This window comes from Psittacula echo, assembly GCF_963264785.1.
Source record: "Psittacula echo genome assembly, chromosome: 17".
Classification (NCBI taxonomy): domain Eukaryota; kingdom Metazoa; phylum Chordata; class Aves; order Psittaciformes; family Psittacidae; genus Psittacula; species Psittacula echo.
Genome location: NC_137753.1, coordinates 556,307 through 577,646, shown reverse-complemented (window position 1 = coordinate 577,646; position 21,340 = coordinate 556,307). Strand labels below are relative to the sequence as shown.

At 38.8% G+C, this 21,340-nt stretch overlaps 1 protein-coding gene across 1 annotated transcript in view; it reads left to right on the top strand.

Moving 5' to 3' along the window:
* Window positions 1–21,340, top strand: part of CFAP74 (cilia and flagella associated protein 74) — a gene marked incomplete at both ends in the record, with an annotated part of 41,980 nt that overhangs the window by 6,066 nt on the left and 14,574 nt on the right. Inside the window, 17 exons of the mRNA XM_080631500.1 lie at window positions 661–834; window positions 1,403–1,513; window positions 2,295–2,397; window positions 3,138–3,295; window positions 4,417–4,786; window positions 5,218–5,391; window positions 6,873–6,991; window positions 7,974–8,040; window positions 8,463–8,552; window positions 9,305–9,478; window positions 10,714–10,888; window positions 12,199–12,311; window positions 12,684–12,806; window positions 13,889–14,010; window positions 17,455–17,583; window positions 20,208–20,295; window positions 20,907–21,080. Coding sequence (XP_080487626.1) covers window positions 661–834; window positions 1,403–1,513; window positions 2,295–2,397; window positions 3,138–3,295; window positions 4,417–4,786; window positions 5,218–5,391; window positions 6,873–6,991; window positions 7,974–8,040; window positions 8,463–8,552; window positions 9,305–9,478; window positions 10,714–10,888; window positions 12,199–12,311; window positions 12,684–12,806; window positions 13,889–14,010; window positions 17,455–17,583; window positions 20,208–20,295; window positions 20,907–21,080 — 2,464 coding nt within the window. The remainder of the gene's footprint in view (window positions 1–660; window positions 835–1,402; window positions 1,514–2,294; window positions 2,398–3,137; window positions 3,296–4,416; window positions 4,787–5,217; window positions 5,392–6,872; window positions 6,992–7,973; window positions 8,041–8,462; window positions 8,553–9,304; window positions 9,479–10,713; window positions 10,889–12,198; window positions 12,312–12,683; window positions 12,807–13,888; window positions 14,011–17,454; window positions 17,584–20,207; window positions 20,296–20,906; window positions 21,081–21,340) is intronic.

The following is a 21,340-nucleotide window of genomic DNA, read 5'->3' as shown; positions in this document are numbered from 1 at the left end:
ATGTAGACATTGTAGTGGTCCTTTGTATGTTTATGCTAAGCTAATATTCCTTTTTAGCTTCCCATACTAAATTACTTGCATAGAATAAAATGTCTTGCAGAAGGCAACAGGAGAGTGTGTTTATATTTTGACACCAGAGATGACACTACTAATGCCCTTACATCAAAGGAGGAACACAAGCACCAGCTTATAGATGTGCTTAACCAAGTGGTTAACCAGAATGCAGAGTGTTCTGCTGCAGCATTGTATAATAGCTTTAAAATGCTTGAGCTCTTTATTGTGTGATTAGGAATAACTCTATTAATCTGTTTATATCTATCCCTATCATATCTCAATTCCTTCAGCAAAGCATAGAAGAATAAAAGCTATGGCCTGTCCCTGAAGTTGTTTACTGTTGGAGAAAAAGCTATTTTCCTAATTTTTCTAATTTTCTAATGTGAATTTGGAAAACAGAACCTTGAGCTTTTCTTTGCTTCTTTTTTTGACTGATATTTTTAATGTCTTTAAAATGAAATATAGATAGGAGGCTTGGTCTGAAAGGTAAAATAAATAAAACATGGCTAGATTTTCATTCTCTCTGGCCTTTACTTACTCAGGAGCCTGAAGTAAATGGAAAAAAGTCAGCATTTCAGTGGAAACAACTCACACTTTGTTTTAAAGGCTTGAAATGTGGCGCATAGAAACTGAGCAGGGAAAATATGAAACCCTCCATGAACGACTTAAAAAAGATGAGGAGGAGCTAGAGATGAAATACCAAGAACGAGCAGAAGTGCAGATTTGGGAGGCAAAAATAGCAGCACTGCAAGCAGAAAAAAATCAGCAGTCTAGAGCAAAGTAAGTGCCTAGAAGACAGACTCTGCTTCCTTTCTCTGCATTATTTTTAGCCAATTCACTATTTCAGGTGTTGAGAAGATTAGTTAATTCAAATACTAGTGGTATTGTGTTTCTTAGCTGGGTGTTGCTTCAGGAACATTTTATGAGGAAATGGAATTAAATTAAGAATTGCCCACAGTCTTGCAGTTGTGCAGGCAAAGACTTCTGAGCTATGGAAATAAATGTGCTAAAGACAAACTGTGAAAGCTTTTTGTCGAAGGAAATGAAGTTTATTAGATCAGACTGACTGTGTGCATCTGCATTTCTGTTGGCTGCCAGGATCTTCTGAATGATGATCAAGTTCACTGGGATTTCTTGGAAAGAAAGCAGGCACCATGACACCCCTTATTAATTTGGCTATGGGTTTTGTGAAAACAAGAAACTGTACAGGGTGGGGAAGGGGAAAGGCAGAGATTAATGTCCTCCAGCATGTATTAATAAACTCCCCAACCTCACCCTTAGATGTCATTGTGTTAAAATCAAGGTTTACTTACTCCTGTGCAACTGTTGGTTTGCCTGTGTTTTGTAGAAAAGAGAAGGAAGCCCAGAAAGAATATGAAGAAAAGCATAAAAAAATACTTGAAGATGCCAAAAGGAACCATGAAAAAGCATTTTGCTTCCTGAGAAAGAGCATGGCAAGGTGATTGTTCACTCCTTTTCTGTCATTGTACATCCTCTGGTGTACAATGCTTTATCCTTTAGTCTTTGGAAAATATTCATTTTTCTGCTAGGTGTATCTTACGTTACACTTGGAAATCTGCCACAGTACCAGTGCTTACATGGCAGAGAGAGACTTGGAAAGAAGAAAATCACTGTCCCGAGACAAGCTTCACATTGCTTGTAGCTGAAGGGCTGTCTCTTTGAGATACAGAAGGATCTGACTATTTATAGGCATTAATAATAATTTGAAACATATATATATGTATACACACACACTCTTTCTAGTTTACCATTATGTTAGCTGCAGTATCTCAGGCTTGATTCATGCCCATATATTGCTATCTTTAAGAGTTCAGAGAGTTTCTAGGGTTTATTTTTACCGTGGGTACAAGTAATTGGCTTGTATGAAGTTCACTATGTAATTGTTTCAATATTGGCTATATGAGCAACACCTGAGTTCTTACTTTATTTTAGTAGCTAGACAGATGTCATCGTGGAACACATCCTTCGTATTCAAAATTTACAAAAAAAGTTGTTGAGCAAACTAGTTGAAAGCCTGTTGGCACTTAGAGCTTGAGCGGTACTGAATATGGAAGAGTCTTCCAAACGTTCCACTTTACCCACACCCAGCAGCATAGTAAACACAGAGGCTTGCAGGAAGAATGTTTGGTGACATTGACAATTACTACTTGTCAGGTTAAACATTCTAATACTAAAAGCTTTCCAGGATATGAGCCTGAAAGATTTTACTTTGCTTACAGAATTCGTGAAAAAAATGCAAAGGAAGAAGTGGAAACTCAGGAGCATATGGAGAGAAGGATACAAGCTGTGCTTTCCCTGAAAACCAGCCTAACTTCCAATAGGGTACTGCTGCTGCTGTGGCTTAGGGAATGAAGGGATTGACTTGTTAGACTGCTAGGGTTTAATGCAAGTAATTTCAGTTTTCTTGTCAGAATTGTGTGATGCTGTCAGATCACCAACCAAATCTCCCCCAAGTGTGGAGAATTTAACTGTAGAAGTAATGGTGTTAGATTTGTATGGGCAGATTTTGACACTTCTTCTTGTGGAGTTTATTCTGTTAATGATATAATGGTTCTGGTAGGGTAGCTCCTTTGCAAATGATGCATACTGCAAATAAGGTCTCTGAAAACTCAGCCAGAAGCATTTTCAGCTATTTGGATCCCAATGTGGAAATGCTTCATACAGAGAAAACGTATGGAAGCAAATCAGTTACTTAAGAAATTCAAGAATGTAAATTAAGAATTTCTGAGCTATTCTGCTTTGCTTTTCTACTTATGTTCTGTAGAATCAGAGAGAATGATCTTAATTTAATACCATTTTGATTAGAACTGTATCTTTTCACATTGCTTCCTTGAGTCACATTTCAAGGGCAGGCTAGAAGGGTACGGAAGTAGCCCTGACCTTGTCAGAGTTTTCTGCATCTCAGCACACCATGACTGCTGTGTATGTTAAAAACAGTAAGTTCAACTTCAGAGAAATCTACCACAAATTTATACTTGGGTAAGGGCACCAACGCTAGATTCTCTGGTTTATATTCTTTAGCATGCAAGTCAAATATGTAACTGGTTTCTATGGCTTCATAGGAAAAACTCCGAGCTCTCCAGGCTTGGAACAAAGCAAAGGCCTTAGAGGCAGAGAAGCAGGAGATGAAAATGAGGGAAGCTATTCTAGCAGAAGGAGGCAATGTTGCCAAGGAAATTTTTCTTCATAAACAACTGCTAAAGCATGAAGAAGAGAAACAGTAAGTATTCATATCTGTATCAAAGTTTCAGCTACTTACTGATGCTCATGCAGGAATACGTTGGAGCTCTTAGCCACATTCTGAAAATGTGAACATCTAGGATGCTGTCTCAAGGGAGTGAACTCATGCGCTGTATGTGTGATATTTGTAGAGTCTGTTTTAAAGTGATTTAAACTTTGAGCTTAGGTGTATTATTCAGAAAACTATAGTTAGGAGCCAACATTCTATGAGTAGTGCAAAGAAGATAAACTACTCCAGGAGGGAAACTCAATGAACCTAAACTGGATGCCTGAAGTAACTGTACTCTCCTTTATGCTTTTTCTGATTGAAATTACTTCTCTGCCTTTGTAGCAAAGTTGATAGGAATGTACCTCACCTGAATTATTGTTTTTAACCACTTAAGATGAAGAGTTTGACCTAAAATACCAAACAGGGTGGCTGAAGTGTGTGTTTCTGCATGCTGGATACCCTACAAGTGCAGTAATCTGTAGCAAATGATAAAAATTCAGTAAGTAAAGATTCAGTAAGTCTTAAGTTTTGATTAGGTAAAGCTTAGCTCTTTATAGCTGCATACCACCACTTCTGCCGTCCCTAAATATGTTCTAAAATTCATGTTAATAAAAGAATCATATCAGTTTGTAGAGATCTGCTGGAAATATCCAACTCTATATTCAATCCTTTCCACCTTGCTTGCTTTCTCCCCTTTCCTGATCCCCTTTGCAGGCCAGGGAAGGTGACAGTTTGTTAGCTTTATTGTTAGCTGTGTCATGTTTCTCACAGCAGATCTTTTCTAATTTCATCTACTGTCCTGCTGATCTGCTGAGGAACTGCTTAGGTATTTCTCCCAAGGCTCTGCCTTTCTCCCTTTCTGTGAAGGGATATTCTTAGTGTTCTCTATTTCAGCCTTAATATATATTTGTGAATTATCTGCAAAAGGAAGTAACTTTTTAGTCCACAAAAATGTAAAAATAGCCTCTAAATCGCCTAGTGTCTTGACAGAAATTACCACTGCACCCAATTTAAAGACTTTCTATTTAGCTTAAAGGCTCAAAAGAAACTGGACTGTAGTTACTATCAGTAAACAACCACGGTTTAGTATTTCTTCCAACATTGGATTACAGAGCTTTTAGAGAGCAGCAAAAATCAAGAAAAATTGAGATTGTTTCTCAAATTCTGCGAGAAAAAGCTTCTATTCACAAGCAGAGAAAGAGCCAGTCCTGCACTAAGGCAATAAAGGGTGGCTGTAAACCTGAGGACCCTTTCCCATGGAGAATGAAGACATGGCAGTGCATCGAGAAGGCCTGCAAACATTCAGCTGGAGCATCAGCTACTTCCTCAGCTGGTGAGAGAAGTGCTTTTGTAGGAGAGATTTCTGCAGAAATACCCTACAGTGTGCTCAGTGAAAGTGGTGAAGATGAGGAAGATAGGGACAAGATCCTAGTACAACCAGAGTTTCCAGGACTTTGGAGTCAGAAATGTGACTTGCACAAGGTAAATACTGTGATATCTCTTATAAGAAATAGAAAAGGGAAAAAAAAAGTGGATGAGATACTTTTGTAATTGACTCCTTGTGAACTTAGTCCTTACAAAATTTTGATGGTATCCCTAAAAGTATCTTGATAGATTAGAAAAGCTTCATTTGCCTCTCCAGCAGTTGAGGCCACCTGAATTAATGACACTGGCAAGTGCTGCTTTGGACCCTTACTTCAAACCAGTAATTATCTATTTCACAGTTAAAACACAGACTTTAAATTAGCACATGCATGCACAGATTCAGATATAATGACTATTGGACACTATTCTTGTAGCGTTTGTTCTCTTAAAGAGAGAATGATACTTCAATTTTAGTTTGGAGGTATGTGAACACAAACTGATCACACTTCCTGACCATTGTGGTGGTTTTTACGGATGTTCCTTATTAGATACCTCAAGAAGAAACGGATCTAAAGCAACTGGCTACAAGGGTAGTGAAAAAAGGAATTTCTCAGAAAAAAAAGGAGGAATTCCCAACTGGAATTTTTCACATGCAAATAGTTTCTTGTCGTGAACATAAAGGATATGCTTTCTATAGCAAACCAAGCTGCATTCATTTCAAGGTTAGTGGTCATTCTGCACAGGATCTCTAAAGATGATGTGTGCATCTACTGTATATATATATACACCAATGTGTTTGTCCTGGGTTCAGTAGTAGCAGTCATTTTTCTCCTTCTTAGTAGCTGGTGCAGTGCTGTGGTTTTGACAGCCTGGGAACAGTGCTGATAACACCGATGTTTTTAGTAGTTGCTCAGTAATGTTTACTCTGACCAAGGACTTTCTGAGTCTCATGCTCTGCCAGGGAGGAGGGAAAGCCGGGAGAAAGCAGAGACAGGACACCTGACCTAAACTAGCCAAAGAGGTATTCTATACCACAACACGTCATGCCCAGTGTATAAAGTGGGGGCAGTTCCCAGAAGGGCTAGATCACTACTTGGGTCAGGCTGGGTATCGGTCAGTGAGTGGTGAGCGGTTGTGTTCTCTTCTCTTGTTATTTCCCTTATCATTATTATTATTGGTGGTAGCAGTAGGGGTTTTGTGTTCTACCTTAGTTACTGGACTATTCTTATCTCAACTCATGGGAGTTACATTTTTTCAGTTCTACCCCCCATCCCTCCGGGAGCGGGGAGGGGCGGGGAGTGAGCAAGCGGCTGCATGATTCTGGGCTGCTGGCTTGGCTTAAACCATGACAGTCTTGATCAAAATTCTGTTGCACTGGGAAGAAAAGAATTTCTTGTAGTCTTTCATAGGTCTTTAGTCAAACCTGAAACAGTACTTGCCTTTTTCTTTAGCAATCTCTTAGGTAAATCATAGACAGATTAAATCATAGAATCACAGAATAGTTAGAGTTGGAAAGGACCTTAAGATCATCTAGTTCCAGCCCTCCTGCCATGGGCAGGGATGCCTCATGCTAAGCCATGTCATCCAAGGCTCTGTCCAACCTGGCCTTGAACACCGCCAGGGATGGAGCATTCACAACTTCCTTGAGCAACCCATTCTAGTGCCTCACCACCCTCACAATAAAGAACTTCCTGCTTATATCCAGTCTAAACTTCCCCTGTTTAAGTTTTAACCTGTTACCCCTTGTCCTATCACTACAGTCCCTAATGAAGAGTCCTTCCCCCGCATCCTTATAGGCCCCCTTCAGATACTGGAAGGCTGCTATGAGGTCTCCACGCAGCCTTCTTTTCTCCAGGCTGAGCGGCCCCAACTTTCTCAGCCTATCTTCATATAGGAGGTGCTCCAGCCTCCTGATTATCCTCGTGGCCCTCCTCTGGACTTGTTCCAAGAGTTCTGTGTCCTTTCTGATGACACCAGAACTGTACACAATACTCCAAGTGAGGTTTCACGAGAGCAGAGTAGAGGGGCAGGATCACCTCCTTCAACCTGCTGGTCACGCTTCTTTTGATGCAGCCCATAAACTACTCAGTTTTACTACTTAAGTCTGTGAAGCACAGCTATGGTAAAAGCAGCTGCTTTTGTCATTACATGTGTAAATGCTACTTCTGTAATTCACACCAGCTGTTATGTTTGGTATTCCAAGGATTTTGATGTTGGTCAAGTCTACAAAAAGAAGATAGTCTTGATAAATGCATCCTACAGTGTCAATTGCTGCAGACTAGTGGGAATCAGTGAATGGCTCAAGGACTTCATCAGTGTTCAGTAAGTAAAATTAACTGTGGTCTAATTGCTTGTTTTGCCTTTGTGCCATAGCAGGAGATGTAACCAAATTCTGTAGCAAGTGAAACAGATTTCAGTAAATACATCTAAATTGCTATATTCCGTTCCTGTGTGATGAGGAAAAGAACTGTGTCTCAGAGCTGAGAAGCAAGAGGTTTACAGAGCCTGGGCTGCATGTCATTGGTGATAGCAAGGAAACAGTCCCTGACCTGTGGAAAGCAGCATAGACCTGTGGTGGTTGCCAGCCTTAACAAGTAGAGAGCTGTTTTCACAAAAGTCAGACCATTTTAAAAAAGGGGAAAGGGCCTCAGTTGGTACAAAGAGGTAAAAGGGGACCCAAGTTTCTTTCTAGGCAAAAGCAAATCTTTCAAAAGCCACCATCCTTCACAGCATGATTCTGACTCAGTGTCCTGATGAACATTTTACTTGTATCACGGAGTCGATGGAATGAGGCACTGAAATGAATGTCAGTTTCCATTCAAGATGATCTTGATGCAGTTTGCAGCAAGCAGCACATTCTCTAATTATTTGCAGCTACCTGCTTGGGGTTTTTTTCCCCCTCTTCATTTCCTCTTTGGACAGGGGAGATGTTACAGAGCAACACACAAAATGGGTAGTGGCAGAAGACTGCTTCCTTGTTGTTCAAATAGGTGTTGATGATATTACTGAGCCCCAGCTTCACCTGTTTGGCTAGAGTGTCTGTAGCAGGAAGGGAATGATTTTTGCCTTTTAAAAGCACTTTAAGACTTTCCGAGTAAAAGCCTCAGTAAAGAATCAGCCTTTGTAGTTTTACAATTGCAGCAGGGTTCTGTAGCTCACCATTAATCTGTCACTCATTCTGACTTTTCTATGTAATTAATGCAAATGGGGGGAAAAAACAATAATCTGCCATTGTTCGTAGAATAGGAGCTGGATGTTTCATACATAGCTCTAATTTGGAGTTTTATGTTAATTATCTCCATAGTTTTGACCCACCTGGCAAAATGTCTCCCGGAATGTCGTGTGAGGTAGTGGTAACATTCAAGCCAATGGTGAGTGCACCTAAGTGCTGAGTTACACAGCGATGAGAATCCTACTATAGCCCACTGGTCTGATTAAAAACATTGTTAATTTAACTGTTAACAAGGAAACAAACTGCCTTTCTAGAAAAGGTGGTCCTTGGACAGCTGTGTGCATGTTGGAGCTCTGTTGAATTGTTAATAAGGCATTTTCTAAGGGCATGTTTTATTAAAGTGCCTTTCACTAAGTGTTCCTGGAGTATGTTTTGAAACTTGCTCCAGATCAAAAGATTTATATCTCATGGCTAAAGCTACCAAAGACTTTAAAGTGGAAATGTAGAATCTGTACAGATACATTTAAACATATTTAAGAATTAATAGAAATACTTTACATCAGAATACACAGGCTAAATCTCTGCAAAATACTTGGTTGGGATTTTGTTGTTGTTTCCTAGATAAATGAAACTCTGGAAGGAGAAGTCCTGTTTATGGCACAGACAGGTTCTTTTGCTGTCCCACTGAAATGTACAGCCAAAAGATGCATTGTAAGTGACTGTTGAAAATTGATGGCACAATGTCATGTTGTGAATGGAGGGAAGAGAAATAGTGGCTGGAAATGAGAGGTTTTTTCCTTGGATATTTTGGAAATTCCATCCCAGACCTGCAGTACTTTAACTTCAATATCCTATGTAGACAAAAATCACACAGTATCTTTCTATCTTTTCTAACATTTATAAAAAGCATATAAGACCTCCTTTCTTTCAGCATTTCAATCTTCTGAGAGTATGATAATGAATTTTAAGTAAAGAACATAATATCCTTACTGCTAAGAGATGGGTCTACAGATAGCACTAACCTTTTTTAGCTACCTACCTTGTGGTACAAAACTGATATGTAGTCACTGAATAATGTTAAATGCTGCTTGCATCCCAGCTTGGTACAAGTAGAACCATTTTTCTTTAACACAAGAGTAACAATGTTGAATTGGAATGTAAATATGACCTATTTCCAGAGTAACTACCTGAAGACTTATGCAAGCTGCTACTATGAACAGAATTTAACCCATTTTTTCCATTGTCATACACTGGACTGAAATGGAAGTGGCTCAGTTTAACAGGATGTTGTAATGAGCTGGCTTCTACAAAAAGGCAGGAGGATACCCACAATTCATGTTGTTGTTTAATGCCCTCTTTGAAATAAGAACTTTGAAGTCTTATTCTTGAAAAGGTGGATGCTCGTTTAATGGACATTGCTGACTATCTAGGACAGTAGTAATTAATGGTTTATCTTACCACAGCTGGCACTAGATAAAGAGCTCATTGACTTTGGTAGCCATGTGGTGGGAGAGACAATTTCACAGACCATCAGCCTGACAAACAGTGGAGCTTTGGGAACAAGATTCAGAGTTCAGATGTCAGCAGGTGATAGACATACAGACAGATCAACAGCAGAATTGGCTCCTGGAAGAATGGTAGGTTCAAAAGCATTTCTCTAAATTAATAGAAAAATTCCTCTCTCTATTGAGGACTGTTACCTGAAAACTATAATAATAAATAGTGTTAAAAGAATTAAATTAAGAGCTCTCAAGCCAATAGTGGAATGAATGCAAATGATTGTAATATTGGGTCTTGTGGAACATCCTGTGTGGGGATGAAGCAGAGACTGTTGAAGAAACATACTAAAACTCAGACGTTTGGTGCACAGCTGACAAAATGTGTGGTATTAGACCTGCTATTTATTGTTCCTACAGCACATCAGTTACAAACTTGACAGGAAACTGAGAAATCCTAAAGCTGTATTCCTCCATCTAGCAGATAATTTTAGGTGAAAAGCACCAAAAAGAAAAAAAATCCAAACAAAGCCAACTTACCCACCCACTGTGGTAGGAGCTCACGCCTTGTAATTCCTGTGTTAATGACTCATGGTCATGAATGTTCCTTTTTCCTCAAGTGTCTTACAGGTAGTACCCATAAATAGGTTTCACAGGCTGGAGACAAGATCACTACCAGGTTGCATGTTGTTTTTATGAGGTGCTTATGTGTTCTTATAAACGCAATACACACACTTCATCTTTGTTCCATCAGTGCAGACTAATTGCTTTGGTTGTTGAAGAGCAGTTGGTTCAGATGGTTTTCAAAATTCTCTGCTTGATAATCTAACAAATTTTTAAGTTCTAAGAAAAGGATTGACCTCTGGAAACACTACCTTGAATAGTATGTACCGTGAAACTGTGGAGTTGCTCACCATGGTGTTCGACTCTCATGCTACCTTTAAAAGCATGGCTCAAATAAAGAATTTGTGGAATTAAATACTGTACCCATGGTTCTCCTTCTGTATTCTATCTCTTGCAGGTATGTAATAAACAGAAATATAGGTTTAGCAGTCTTAGTTTTGACATAGAGCTGCCTGTGTTTCAACAAGAAAAATCTTAATTTTGTCAATTGTGAATTAACTGGCGCCATATTGTATGGCTCCCATTATATCATTTACCTTTTTAGGGCAGCCAGAGCAAAAATTAAATCTACTCATTGATAGAGGTCTAGCAGAATGTGCAGTTTTCAGAAAGTGCAACATATTTCTCCATTTATAATGTGAAACAGTTGCAAGAAAACACAAGTCTGATTTACAGCTGCCTGATAAAATTGGAGCTGTTGCAAGCTAGGTGAGTAGTCACAGTAGAAAATATGTTTTCTGTGTTTTTAATAGGTTATGCAAAATCTCAGTGACTCTGTCCCTGAAAAGGACGTCAGCAACAGTCCTGTGAATTCTGTGACTGAAATGAAGGAACAAATTGGTTCTAACCATAGTGAAGAAATGTCATACTGTGCAGCCCAGGTGGAGCTACAGAGGACTGAGACTAGCCTGAGCAGGAGCTCCACAGGTAAGATGGCTGGTCTAGAAAGTTGGCAGTGCAGTTCCTAGGTAAAACATTATCCCTTTGTAGAGTTTCCTGTAAAGAACTGTGGAATTCAGTTTGCAGAGTTACTCAGTAAATTAAGTAGTTTATCGTTCTAATAGTAATGTTATCTTTCTTTGTATGCTGCCTCACAAAAAATGACTAAAAATACATACTGACACCATTATATCAAAAGCAGTTGCGACTCTCGCTCCTCATTAGTGATCCACAATTCAGTCTTAGAAGAATACAGAAACCAACTAGCTTACAGAAAATGCAAAATTGTTATCATCATTCTTGTCTCAGCAACTGAATACTCACTGCTCAGAATAGAAATCCACATGACAGGTTTATTTTTATAGTCTGTAATTCTGGGAACAAGGAAGCAGAAAGATGAACCTCCTCAGACATTTTCCATCTCATTCCTGATGTTTACTAGGTACTTAATGAAATCCAGTGTGTAGAAGAAACTTTCCTAATTTCTTTATATCTGTATTCTTTAACATTTCTTCTGGATATTGATCATTCCAACTTTAGGAAACTAAGAATTTCCATGAAAAGGTTGCGTGTGTTTTTTGATTTTTAAATCTGGGATCTGTATTGTGAAATGGAGTGATTCCATAAATCATGGTGGCTGTCCCCACAGAGCACATACCTTTAGAGATGTTTTCAGACCTTAAAATCAAATGTATATTCCATGGCTGTGGCATGTGAACGTACCTCATGGCACCTTGATCTTTTTCCTGGTTAATATGAAGCAGGTGGTTGCCAGTTGGTTACAGCCATACAGTCCAGAATTAGCTTCATCTCTCTCAAGGTGCATCAGTTTAAGGCACTTTGAAGCCTCAGTGGGAGAGTGTTTAATTAGAAGTAGTTATTATTACAGCTGTTTTGAAGATCAAGTGAAGCAACACTTCCACCTGCTTTGCAGGTCCTCCTGTCTGCATTGCCTCGTCCCACTGAAATTTTTCTCAAAGCCTAGTTCATGCTTTCAACTGAGTTTTCATTCCTTGATGTAATAATCTTCAGTATAAACTTCAGCCTACTGAAACATTAATACTATTACTCTGCAGTGGAAGGCTCAAGTGCGTAAGATAGGCCTTTTGGACTAAGGCCAAGATGACCAAACAGATTTCCTTCTGGACACTTATTTCTCCCTCACTAGTAAGCAATATTGGATTTGCAGTATTGACCAAAATTGATGTACTTCTGCTCTGTTTGATATTTTCTAGTGAATAAATTCACACATCCAGCATTGTGTTGGGTGTATATGTGGGTTGTTCTTTTTTCCCTAGAGCATCTTGGTCAAGATATATTGAATTCCAGATCAGACCTAAACACAGACACTGCACATAATTTAGTGGAATTTTCTCCTGAAGAAACACCAGTTGAAATTATGCTTGGAAAGGTAATGAATATCCTGAGCTACAGACAGGACTTTCACTAGTCTAAGTCTACATCAAATAAATTGCTTTGGCTTTGGTGGGAAATGCTGAAGTGCAGAGAATCATAGAATCCATTTCTAGCCCACTGGACTTCACTGTATCACAATTAATTCTTGAAATGAAATCACGTGTCACATTTGCCCTTTCATTTGATCTATAAAGACTTAATTTGAGTTGGAAGATTCTATATACTGAATAGTGTGTTCAATCTAGTTACAAACTAGGTGTAGTAGACTGTATAATGAGTATAATATTGCTGCTTTATTTCGATACAAATTATAGCCAGCTGCAGTAATGCAGTCATTTTCATTACAGACATGTTACTTCTTGTTTAGGTTACTGAAGGTGAAATTGGACCCTTCAGCTCAGTCAAACTTCAGATCCTATTTGTGCCAGCTATCCCTGGGGATGTGCGGGCAGAGTTTGTGATTGTGTTTGACAACTCGGACTGCAAACCAGTGAGTGATTTTGTGGAAGACTTGCTTCAAAACACCGTATAAAAAGAGTTTTAAATCCTCCTACTTCTGCTTTCCCCAAGAATTAAAAGAGCTTACATTAGAAACAGGAGAAGGAGGGAGAGGACAGATCTATGTATGGGTATTATAAGAAATAACAAAAAGGTGCCATGTGATTCTGTATTATGTGGTTTGATGAGAAGTAACTTTGTAAATCATGGTCCTTCTTTCTGATGCAGTGTGATTATTAAACCTGTGATCCTCTTAAATGTAAATAATCACGCTATTCCCATTTTAGCAGACATCATACTGGAAAACATCTAATGCCTTGGAAACAGATACAAAAGTATTCTTTACTCACAGCCCACATAGTTTATTTTTTTTTCTGAGATATCAGAATTGGAATTATTTAGCATGCAGTAGTGAAACTGATGTGTGAAACATGGAAGAGATGACAACTTCAGTTACCACTTCAGCTATATTTTGATTCTACACTTTATTGGAAGCCAAATTCTGCCTGAGAACAGTTCACAGAAACTTTCCAGAAAAAAACCCCAAAACCTCCCAAGCAGCTCAGTAAGCCAGTCTTGGCTCTGCAAGTGGAGTCATCTACAGAAGGAGCTGCAAACGTGTACTGAAGGATCATCTCATCCAAGCCTGAGCTCTGTAGTCACTGCTGTCAGATCTGAGGTGGTTGTAGGAAATACAGCACTGTGCTGCCATCACTATGTTTCTTTGCTGGCTAAACAAGCTGCAGTCAAGATCTTGAGTTTCTGCATTATGGCACATTCACCTAAGCTAGATGCACTTCAAATATTTCTTTTTGGTATCATGGGCAGTGTGCTATTTCTTCATGTTCTCTGTCAAAGAGTCCAAACCAAAGTATAATTCTTTTTCTGCTGTGACACCATAACATCTAGGGTTTATCTTACAGATGATTTTCATAGCTTTGCTTAATTAAAAACCCTGTTGCAATATGACTAATAAAATATTTTACTCAGCTGTAGTTTACAGCAGAAATTCTTGCTCTGTCTAGATCTGTAAGAATTTGAGACCAATAAAACTAATAATTTATGTATTAACAGCTGTGTTTCAGTGCCATTGGAGTTTCTATGGATATGCCAGTTTGGGTGCCCAATCCCAACATTGACTTAAAAATCTGTATGTATGACCGACTCTATCAGGATTGCATTGTCATTCAAAGCAGGTGAGTGACCCTTTCGTTATCAGCTGCCTGATATAGTAGCTGAATAATGAGATCTTAAGTCTTAGGTGATGCCTTGAGGTTCCATTATGCCAGGCATGTCTTGTCATAGGAAGCTAAAGAACAGTTTTGTTTTTCCATGGCATTTCGGGAGTACATCCTGATTGCAACCCACTGCTTTCTATGCTGCTGTGGAAATTGGACTTAGATATCCAACTATCGCAGATTCCTAGACCAGCAGTAGCTAGGAAGCATCTGGGTTAATATGTGCCTTTCTGCTCCTACAAGACACCCTGTATTGTGTCTGTTCTGTGGAATAACTGTAAGGCCCCTAGGGAATCGTAACCCTGGAGTATGATTGTGTGGAATTTGCACACTAAATATCAGGGCGATAAATATGTCTGAACTTAAGTGCATATTGGGTATAATCAATTCAACAACAGAACTTTGTGAAAGGATATTTTGTTATTTCTCATCTCTTTTAATTAAAATCCATAGGAGATTATGATCTGGAAAGCCAGTCTCATGCCAATTATTTATTGAGAAGGTCAATCACCAGTCTTTCCAGACTTGGGAAATGATGCCAGATAAATCATGTTAGTCCTTTTGCATCTGCTATAACATGGGCAGGGTAAAATTTCTCCTTACACATATAGGCCTTAAGCACTGCACTGGCGTGACGCAAACCTTGGAAGTACACATAGAGTAGTCAAATGGCAATTTAAGGGGGAAAAAGTACCTGGGTGTTTCTGTAGTCCAAATCAGTAATGGGTGGAGACTTCTTCTGTTTGCACTGTAACATAAAAAGCATATTTCAGTTTATTGTCTCCAAGAGCTTTCACGCTATGAGAGTGTGTTTAAATGAACTTTTACTTGTCTTCAGCTGCTTCAGGTTTCTTTTCTCTACCTAATGCAGCCACTACTGCATGCTTCTTTTAACAATTTGCACTTCTTGGATTCTATTTAAATAGGATTAGGGTGGGCTTGTGGGAGGGTGGGGGAGAGAGTGGTTCTGTAGAAGGCATCCATTCTAAACCACTTAGCAGAATTACAGGCTGCAGAGATTCTTCACAGTTGGAAAGAATTGAGTAAAGCTGTTATCTCAGAAATTCAGCTTACAGATATGACAAGCTCAAGTTGTTATGTAAGTGATTTTATTTGGTCTAGATAACACAGGGATAAAACTGGGAAGTATGGCTGCGGAATAACTCTTTTAATGAAAACTTAAGATTTCAAGGGATCCCAAAGATAGAAGCTGTCAAATTGCTCAGGGCAAAATTCTTAACAGAGGGAAAAATCCTGCTAATCCTTTGCCAAGTTTCACTAATTTAAGAGCATTTAATATGTGGTATGTGCCTTAGTACCTTAGCAAAATCAAATCTTTGATTTATCTCCCAGTTCTCCATAGCTAGAAAAAATTGTCACTGTTATACACTTGTTTGGGCTGAAATTCAAAGTATTTTGTGTGCCGGAATATCCTGTCTCAACTTTTTATTCTGCAAAAGTAGATAATATCCTCATTCAGATGTGGTACCTGAGAAGCTTCTTCCTCTAGTAGCTATTGACATTTTTCTGTCGCATGTATCAGTATCAGAGGATTCCTCATTGTACATGGTACATGTCAAACCACTTCTCAATCAGAATGAATTTCAGCTGTTGAAAATAGGTAGAAATTACCATCAGTCAAGAATAATTTCTTAGGTTGGACTAGCAAGTAGCTGTATTTTAATTGCAACAGTGAAAAACTGGGGAAAGGTGGTCTGGGGAAGGTCTATGACCTGGAACTGTGCACGGACAAAAACAAGGACAGATGGATAAGAGCCAAGGACAATAACCAGGCTAGCAATGAAGCTGTCAACATACCACCAAAGAGAATAATTTGTTACAACAGCTTTACATGTGAACGGTATATCCGCTATATAGTTACTACAGTGCTGTCTGCGCTAATGCTTGAAGCAACCATTCACTGAAGGAGACAAAGGTACTGCAGCCCAGCTGGAAAGGCAGCTTGTCTGACAACTGCTGGAAGCCTTAGCTAAGGAGTCTGAAGTTCAGATCCAGTAGATGTGAAATCTTATTTGCATAACTTCTAGAATAGACATTCTTTAATTAAATGTTAATTACATACTTAAATACTCCTGCTATTCAGGAATATTCTTACAAATTTCTACTCCAATCCCTAACCAGTTATAGCAATAAAAAGCCAAAACAAACCAACAAATAAAAACTCTAAAACACTGAGAGAATTCTTTAGATATTCAGGGCAAAATGTGACCCAGACCTGAGAAAGGTGATGTGTTTGAATAGTCTTTTGCTCACCACCAGCAAACACAAACATCTGCCAAGAGCAAAGCAGAAAGAACTTGTATCTTCTTGCTGCTGAGATCTATGACACTGTAGTCTATAGCAGATGTAGAACACAAAGTTTTCAGGTTGGATAGCTCTGGCATGTAAGTGCCCAGCAAGCCCTGTGAGATTGCAAAATGTAAGTTAATACTGGTTGTGTTTTGGGGGTTGGTTTTTATTTTCTGATCAAATTGGTAATCAGGCAGTATAAAGGATGAAAAATCTCTTACCAGAATCCTGTCCAATACAAATCACTTTTCAAAGTATTTTCTTTGGCAGGTTATAATCTGCATTGCTTTAATGAAGTAGTATATACTTCATTATATACTTATGACAATCTTAAATTGTCAACAGTCAGAAATCATTCCTGGCTCCCAGTACCACATGCTGTAGCTGTTGATTTAAAGCAGACCATCTGGACTGACAGCTTGTAAACCAGTCCAGGAGAAGGAAAATGACAAGCTGAAATATTTGTAAACTGCTTGGCAATTTTGCACTTGGGCATGAAATTCCAAAGCAGGCTATGGTCTGTGGCTATCACTGTGCTATAATATGGGCAGAATTCAGCAAAGAGGGAGATGTTTCCCGGCTTCCAGTGTGCCGTTCGGAGGGCAAACTGATCACAGGTTTTAGCAGGGGAACTGGCAGTACCAGCTTATCCCCACTGTGACTTCTAGCCCTATAGAATCTCTGCTGTTAGAGAAGTTATGGGAGAACTGTGAATTCACATCTATTTAAAAAGTCACCACAGTTTTGGGGAGAAATGCCAAAAGCAGCAGTGCTTTCAGTGCATTTCAGGCATCAGGCAGCCCACCCACCTGAGCTTGAGTGTTTTTCTTGCCTGGATAGGTTTAAGTTTTGGTACTGAAGCTGTGGAGATAATTATGCTGATAGTGAGGAGGACTGGAATTCACAAACTGGGTACTTGTTGATGGTTTAGGTGTATTATGCTCTCTCAGGATCATAGTTTTGATTTTTCTGAGTACAGGCTGGGACATTAAGTGCTTGTGAGTTGCTGAAGCAAACTCCAAGAGCAAACATTGCTGAGATGGCAGCACAGGTACCCTCAAAGCCACCTAAGCGTGTCTGATCTATTTGCAGAGCAAAAGCCACACTACGTTTGAAGTTTGAAGTATGCAAAGAATTGAGTAAGCACATGGAGCTGCTTCCAAAAACAGGTTACATCAAAGCTGAGGCATCCTTCAGTGTGCAACTGAAGTTTCTGCCCAGGTAACAACTTGAATCTTTTCAGTTTTTAAAACAGTGTGTGTAGGAGGCTGTCAGTGGAAAACCTAAGAAGAGTTTTTTCTGGATTTCACACTGCTGCTGTCAATGCAGTCCTAGTCTCCCCCTTTCTCCTTCTTAAGTTGCCAGTTGCTCAAGGAGGAAATTAACTTGGATCACATACCTGTGAGGAAATGCTGTTCCTGTGGTGACAGCAGCAGTGTTAAAATCTTCGCAGTTGCATTCCTGGTAGGCTGTTCCTGTTTCTGTGGGAAGCTACTCTTATACAAGAGAGAGGTTATCTAGGCAGGTGGCTACTTCATGGATCACTGATTAAATAATTTCTGGACAAGAACTCCTGTGCTTGCTAATTAAGGTAAGAACAGTTGGGCTTCCTGTTCATATCTCTCCTACCCATAGACATGTTTCTCCAAGATATGAATGTATTGATCTTGAATTTCATGTGGTATTTTATATAACATCTTTTAAGGTGCTGAAAGCCTTATCCCAGCATTTATTTTGTTCATTTCATGATACATCTACATATACAAATGGAACTCAGTTATAGGAAACAAATAATTCAATTTTTCTTTTTAATTTGAATAAAGAGCTACTGCTGACCACTCTTTACTTACCTCATCATTCCCATTGTAAAGAATTTAGCTGGACATTTCAAATATAAATTAAATGATCTAGATCTTAGTTCTGGTGTACAGCCAGATACTTTAGAAGCTTCTTTGTTCATTGGTGCTGCAGACCTGCTGCTTCTGTCATGTAGGTTATTGAGTCCTATCGATGTAAGTGGATTTGGATTTTCATTGATAAACATTGACAAATATCAAATTTAGGATGCTAAATTGATTTTGAAATAGTCACTAAGTTAGTATTCAAAGAACTAAGTATTTACAGTCCTTCCAACATCTCAAATCCTATCAGTGACCATTATGATGGCATTTTTCTGTTCCTAAACTTCAGATGCTGCACAGCATGTTACACTTACTGAGTGGATAGAGGCATAGCCTGGATTTAGAATATTAATCTTCCTCAGAAAAAGGGGGAAGCTTCAGAAAGGAAATTGGATGAGATTATGGCATTTCTGACATACAAAGAAAGTATCTGACTGTTTTGGCATACAGATCAGTTTTAAAAGCTCTAACACACTGTGGAAGGGTGTGTATGACAGAGGATGAGCTTGCTACAAGCTGATGTGAAGCACTGAGCTAGTGACACGTTTCTGAAAATGCCTCTTCATTGACATGGTATTATAGGCTCTATTAATAAAACAGCTGTATTAGAAGTAACATGAAAGTAAAAAGAAACCCTTACTCAGCAATCCTCAGTGAGCAGGTAGACGGCTGAAGGCTTAGGAAGTTCTCCCAAGGACTCTGGCACTGAAATGCTCACTCAGATGTGACCATACTCACATCCTTCCGGGTTCAGAAGCAGGCTTTTTCTGTTCATTTGAAGGCAAATTCTCTAATGTGCTGACTTTCAGAATTCCCAGATACCACGTGTTTTAGTTTTTCTGCATTTGGAACTAGTCCTGCAGATGCTGGCAGTCTAAATCTGATTTGTCTTGTATGTTTCTTTTTAATTTCTTTAAAGCATGAAAAGGCCATTTTCAGAGAACTATCTGAAGGATTTCAGTGTCTTTCCCCCGAGACATAATAGCTAATTTAGAGTCCATCATTGTGTATGTACAGTTATAGTTATTTTCTTTCCCTCTGGATTATTTTGTAATAGATTAATTTCTTCTGCTATTCTGATGTCCTGTGACAAAGTGAAAACTGATTCTTTATTCCTACCCTGTATTTAACGCCAGTTCCCATCTTTAAACAAGTTAGCAATTCCTTTGAAGATCACCTAAAGTCATAGTCCAGACTTGCAGAATAACCTCCAGCAAGATTTCAGATCACCATGGTGACCGAGTGGGTGGTATTTATTATTCATTAACTGTTCTTTAACAATACATTAAAAAATTGCATGTAATTCCAGCAGTAGTAGTAGGAACATTATCACTGTGGGGACCTAAGAGCAGGAAGCAATTTACCCTGGTGCTGTAAGACACTATAAATAGACCAGCAGAGCTAAAAATTCTGTAGCTTTTGTATTGTCTTGGTTTGAAGCTCTAAAATAGAGCTAATGATGGCAAGATGCTGCAGCTACAGAGAACCTGTGTTTCTTATAAATCACTGCTCTGGTAGATAATCAGACACTGTTGCTCTCCAAGTTTGTTTCACTTTATTTATGACTCTGTGCTTTATGGTGCAATTGGTTCTGCCTCAAAGTGGCTGATAATTAACTGACACCAGTGTCAAAGGGGAATGATTGCCTCAGTGGGGTTGGGTATGTGCTGTGGTTGCAGGAGGTTTATATTCTTATTATAAAGTAAGCTTTACATTTTTCAGAATTTAGAATGAGTGGGTGGCATTTTAAAAAAGCGTAAATGGATGCAGACCTCTCTGAATTAACTCCCTTCAGCTCCTGTGTGTCAAAAACCCTATTTTTAAAAATAAAAAAGCCGACATGAACAGACAAGGTCAATTTTTCTAGCTTCATTTCATTATTCCCCTTAGCTAGAAAATAATCAAAGTATTTTTATGCAACTGAATGTAGTTTTTGATCTTTAGGCACTCTCTTCCTCAAGATGCAAGGAGTTATTTTAATGAAGAGACAAGAATTTTGGAGGTTCCAGTGACAATACGCATTGTGGATAAGGTTGGGGATTTTTCTTACGCTGGTTATTGGGCTGATAATAGATGTAAATTATTTTAGAGAATTCTCACTTAATGATGCCTAATCTTAGATGAGTTCTTTGTAGGTCCTACAATAACAGTAAAAATGGTAACAGCTTTAAGTGGTAATACAGATTTGAGAGTGTCTTCTTGCCAGCATGTTTACCATATGGAAAGTTGAATCCTTCCTAGTCAGTGCTCACCTATTCCCTGGTAGTTTGTTTTGTACCAGAGACATATCAGGTACTGTAGCACAATCTTACTGTTCTGATCTGTACTGTACATGTAGCATGTTCTTAGAGTTGACATTCCTTGGAGATGCAGGTATGATTCCATCCTAGCATAGGGAATTTGAGATACAGATATTATTATTTTAATTTTGCTTACCAAAGAAGCATTTTCTATTGCTTATTTTTGGAGAAAAGTGAAGCTGAAGTTCACAAGATAGGTATGTTACATTTATATATGTTATTGTCAAGGAATAGAGTAACTTTCTTGCAGTTATCTTTTTGGATGATATTTCACGTAAATCCTGCCCTTACAATGCTACAGATGGGGGGATTTATCCTGTGCTCTTTCTTGCATTTATTTCAGGCTACAAAAGTTAACATTACTGTCCATGCAATAGTTACTACTTCTGATTTGGAAATCAATCCAGCACAAATCGATTTTGGATACTGCACAATCTATGAAGCTGTGCAGGCAAACATTGTGCTAACTAACAAATCCATCTTGCCACAAGAGTTTGGATTTGTGGGGCTTCCAGAGGTATGTAGCTATCCCACACACACCTCTTCTGGAATCAAAATAGATTTAATTATGAATATAATATAGATTTATATTATGAAAATATGCTTCAGTGTGAGTGTAAATAAATCATAACTGGTTCTTGCAAACCCACAGAAATGCTTCCAGCTGCAGCACTGTGGAAACACACAGGTTAGGGTAGTGAGCAATATCACTCAGTTTGCATCCCAAGGCTTAAACACTTTCAAGCAGAATAGCCATTCCTAAACTGCTTATTGGGA